At 59.4% G+C, this 3,353-nt stretch overlaps 1 protein-coding gene across 1 annotated transcript in view; it reads right to left on the bottom strand.

Annotated features, from left to right (window-relative positions):
• TSPAN6 (tetraspanin 6) overlaps positions 1-2,982 on the bottom strand; it is a 5,314-nt gene extending 2,332 nt beyond the window's left edge. Inside the window, exons 1-6 of the mRNA XM_015625964.3 lie at positions 2,855-2,982; positions 2,572-2,760; positions 2,291-2,365; positions 1,647-1,745; positions 1,289-1,444; positions 540-623 (exon numbers count right to left, since the gene is read on the bottom strand). Of these exons, the coding sequence (XP_015481450.1) occupies positions 540-623; positions 1,289-1,444; positions 1,647-1,745; positions 2,291-2,365; positions 2,572-2,760; positions 2,855-2,941 (690 nt within the window). The 5' untranslated portion in view covers positions 2,942-2,982. The remainder of the gene's footprint in view (positions 1-539; positions 624-1,288; positions 1,445-1,646; positions 1,746-2,290; positions 2,366-2,571; positions 2,761-2,854) is intronic.
• Between the last annotated feature and the right edge of the window lie 371 nt (positions 2,983-3,353).

The raw sequence follows: 3,353 nt of genomic DNA, 5'->3' as shown, positions 1-3,353 counted from the left end.
GCTGCTGGAGCTGGGCTGCTGGAGCTGGGCTGCTGCTCCTGCAGGAAGTGCCCTGCACATAAAGGGAAGGAGATGCTGGGGAGCAGGAGCGAGAGGACACTGCGGCAGTGGGGTGGGCAGCCAGCAGCACGAGTGGTGCCCCAGAGACCCCTCCACACAGAGCCATGCCAAACCACTTCCTGATAACAGTGGTGCCTGGGTAGGAAAAGGAAGGGCACAAGTTTGATCCCTGCCAACAGCAGGCGCAGTGAGTTTGTCCATCTCCGTTTGGTTTTTCTTGAAGTCTTTTGTTTCAGAGAGGAGCTCTATCCAAATAAACCTGAGCTCAAATAGAGCTGGGGCTTCAGCCCTGGGTGTAAGAGACTGAGGCCTGCACAGCAGTCAGATTAAATCCAAGGGGAATCCACAGAGTAGCTGCTCCTCCCTGACTGAAACCAACCGTGCCTTTTGTACACAGCAGACTGCACTGAAATTCAATTTCTCTGGAGATGTGCTGGCTTCACTCTTCACTCCTCCCGAGCCAGACAAGGGAGATTTACCTGGAAACACGCAATGCCAAAGGAGATTCCAGCCACAACGCTCATTTTGGACTCCATTGTTGATGTTACCAGGAAAAAACAACCCTGCAGAGGAAGCAGAATAAGAAGGTGGATGCAGTGCTTTCCATCCCCAGGAGTACAGAGCAGCTCCTCCCCACAGCACCCCCAGCTCCAGGGGAAGATGCTCCTGTGCAGGCAGCAGTGGCTGCTGGCTGCCCCCCTCCTTCCAGACCTCAGCAAAGCCATTTCCCTACCAGGGCTGTCCCAGCCTGTCTCCCAGCCCAGGTGCCTTTTCAAGGGGAGCACTGCCCTTGGGCTGCTCCCAACCTCAGCAAGGTGACTCATCAGAGGAGCTTGCTTGCATCACTCAGCCATCCCTGTGGATGTCACACGCCCTCTCCACCGGGTCAGGACTTTGCACCAAAGGGAGATGTCAGCACTGCTGGAACAAACTTTACTGGAAAACTACTTCCTTACTCACCTGTTCTTCAAAACACACATCCCCAAAGGCCAGTGCTTGGGTCTGGCTGCTCCCTGACCTCGAAGGAAGGAGTGGTGGAACCTCAGACAGAAGGGAGGATTCCATACCCTTACCCACTCCGAGGGAGTCCCAGGGCCACTGAACATCTGCATCAATAGGGCAGTTCTCCTTTCAAGCTGCCAGGGACAGACTAGCCCTCCTCCATCCACCCATCCCTGCCCCTCTCACCTCCAGGACTGGCAGGTGGATTTTTCTGGGCTTAACTTACATCCACAAACACTTTCAGCTTGGCCTTGTTTGGGTCTTTCAGATCTTCCTCCGAGCAGTCGTTCTGGTTCTTGCAACAGCTCTGGGGGATGCCCTTCTGGCTGAAGTATTCAGTCTTCTCCCAGTCAGAATAGCTCTGCACCCCGCAGCAGTGCAGCTGGAGCACATTTGGGGAGCCAGGTCACACCAGGGAACTGACCCCTAGTCCCACCATCACCTCCACGGCTCCCCCACCCCCAGGCAGCTCACCCAGCATCTGCCAAATCCCCAAGCCCGTGATGGGGATGTCACAGAGCTCCGAGGGGACACCCTGGGCTGAGGGGAGCATCCCCTCCTGCTGCCCAGCCTGGGGCTCTCACCGTTCTCTGGATGGTGTCCACGGCCTCGCTGTGCCGATCCGCAGTCACGTTGTAGTCCTTCAAGGCCAGCTCCAGGTTACTCTCAAAGTTTGTCTTTATCTGCAAGAGAGAGGTCTGAGAGCGGTGCCGTCCCCTCCTGCCCTGCAGGACCCCATCCCGCGTTAGTCAGCGCTCGGTGACGGCAGGAATGACTCCGGCCATGGCCAGCAGACACTTGCCAGCCACCAGGCAATTAGAGGCTGTATTAAAGGGCGGGCTGGATGCACTGTGGCAGCAGGGATGCTGTCTGTAATAACAAGGACGTGCACTGTGCCAGCTCCCTCCCAAGCAGGCACAGGAACCCTCCGAGGAGCTTTAATTACTGAAATTATTGCAGAAGATAGAGCAAAGCCAGAAATTACAGTCCAGGGCTACTCTGCCTGTCCTGATGGAGGGATAACGTGCCGTGCTGGACTGACCCTGCACCCAGGCTCATCCTTCTGGGTCCTTACAGGGACCAAGCTGCTCTTTGTGCTGGTTTAACCCTAGTTTTGCTAAACTAAGCACCGCTCCCAAGCAGCACCTCTGTCCCTCCAGTGACATCTGCACCTGCACTGGGCTGAAAGCAGCATCAAACTCACCCTGCAGTGGCCACCCAGACTCACCTCGTGCCTGAAGACGAAGCCCACAATGGCGGCCACCAGGACGATGAGGAAGATGAGGGACAGGAGCATGGCGTACTGCGGGCAGAAAGGATGGGATGGGAAGGGATGGGGCAGGACAGGAGGGGACGGGAGGGGACAGTGGAGGAGGAGAGGATGGGACGGGGTAGGGTGGGGATGGGATCAGACAGGAATAGGTTGGGATGTTTCGGGATGGATCCGGAGGGGTCAGGAAGGATCAGGAGAGGATGGGGCTCCATCCCTGCCTGTCCCAGGCCACCCACCAGCTTGAGCATCCAGGTGCTGCCGCGGCAGGTGGCGAAGCAGCCGAAGGTGCCCAGGAGGACAACGACGGTGCCAGCGCCCACCAGGACGAACGGGACATTGGTGGCTTTCTCGTCCAACAGGGAGAAGTAGACGGCCAGGCTCACCCTACCCCAGATGCCCACGGCCAGCAGCACAATGCCCGACACCTGGTGGGGAGAGGGGAAAGCCGCGGTGGCTCGCGACTATCGCGACAGGGCGGCGCAGCCGCGGCTTGTATCGGGGGGTCGGGCGGGCGCTCACCCAGAAGATGAAGGTGTAGGTGAGCAGGACGCTCTTGAGGCAGGTGATGACCGGCTTGGTCTGCAGCCGCCGCGAAGGGGACGCCATGGCCGACACGGGGCGACTGCGGGGCGGGCCCGGGGGAGGGGACACGCCCCCGACACGCACCCGACACGCCCCCAACGCGCCCCCGAGAGGGGCCGGTCCCGCCCCCCGCCGGACGCACCCGAGCGCTCACGGAAATGACCGAGCGCGCCAGCAGGCCCGGTGCACTTCCCTCTTCCTCCCGCAGAGGGCGCCAGGGACACCCCTGTGCTGTGACACCCCTGTACTGTGACACCCCTGTACTGTACTGTGACACCCCTGTGCTGTGACACCCCCTGTGCTGTGCTGTGACACCCCCTGTACTGTGACACCCCCTGTGCTGTGACACCCCCTGTACTGTACTGTGACACCCCTGTGCTGTGACACCCCTGTACTGTGACACCCCTGTACTGTGACACCCCTGTACTGTACTGTG

This window comes from Parus major, chromosome 4A, assembly GCF_001522545.3.
Source record: "Parus major isolate Abel chromosome 4A, Parus_major1.1, whole genome shotgun sequence".
NCBI classification, from domain to species: domain Eukaryota; kingdom Metazoa; phylum Chordata; class Aves; order Passeriformes; family Paridae; genus Parus; species Parus major.
Note: the sequence above shows the minus strand (reverse complement) of the source record. Positions and strands in the feature narration are given on the sequence as shown.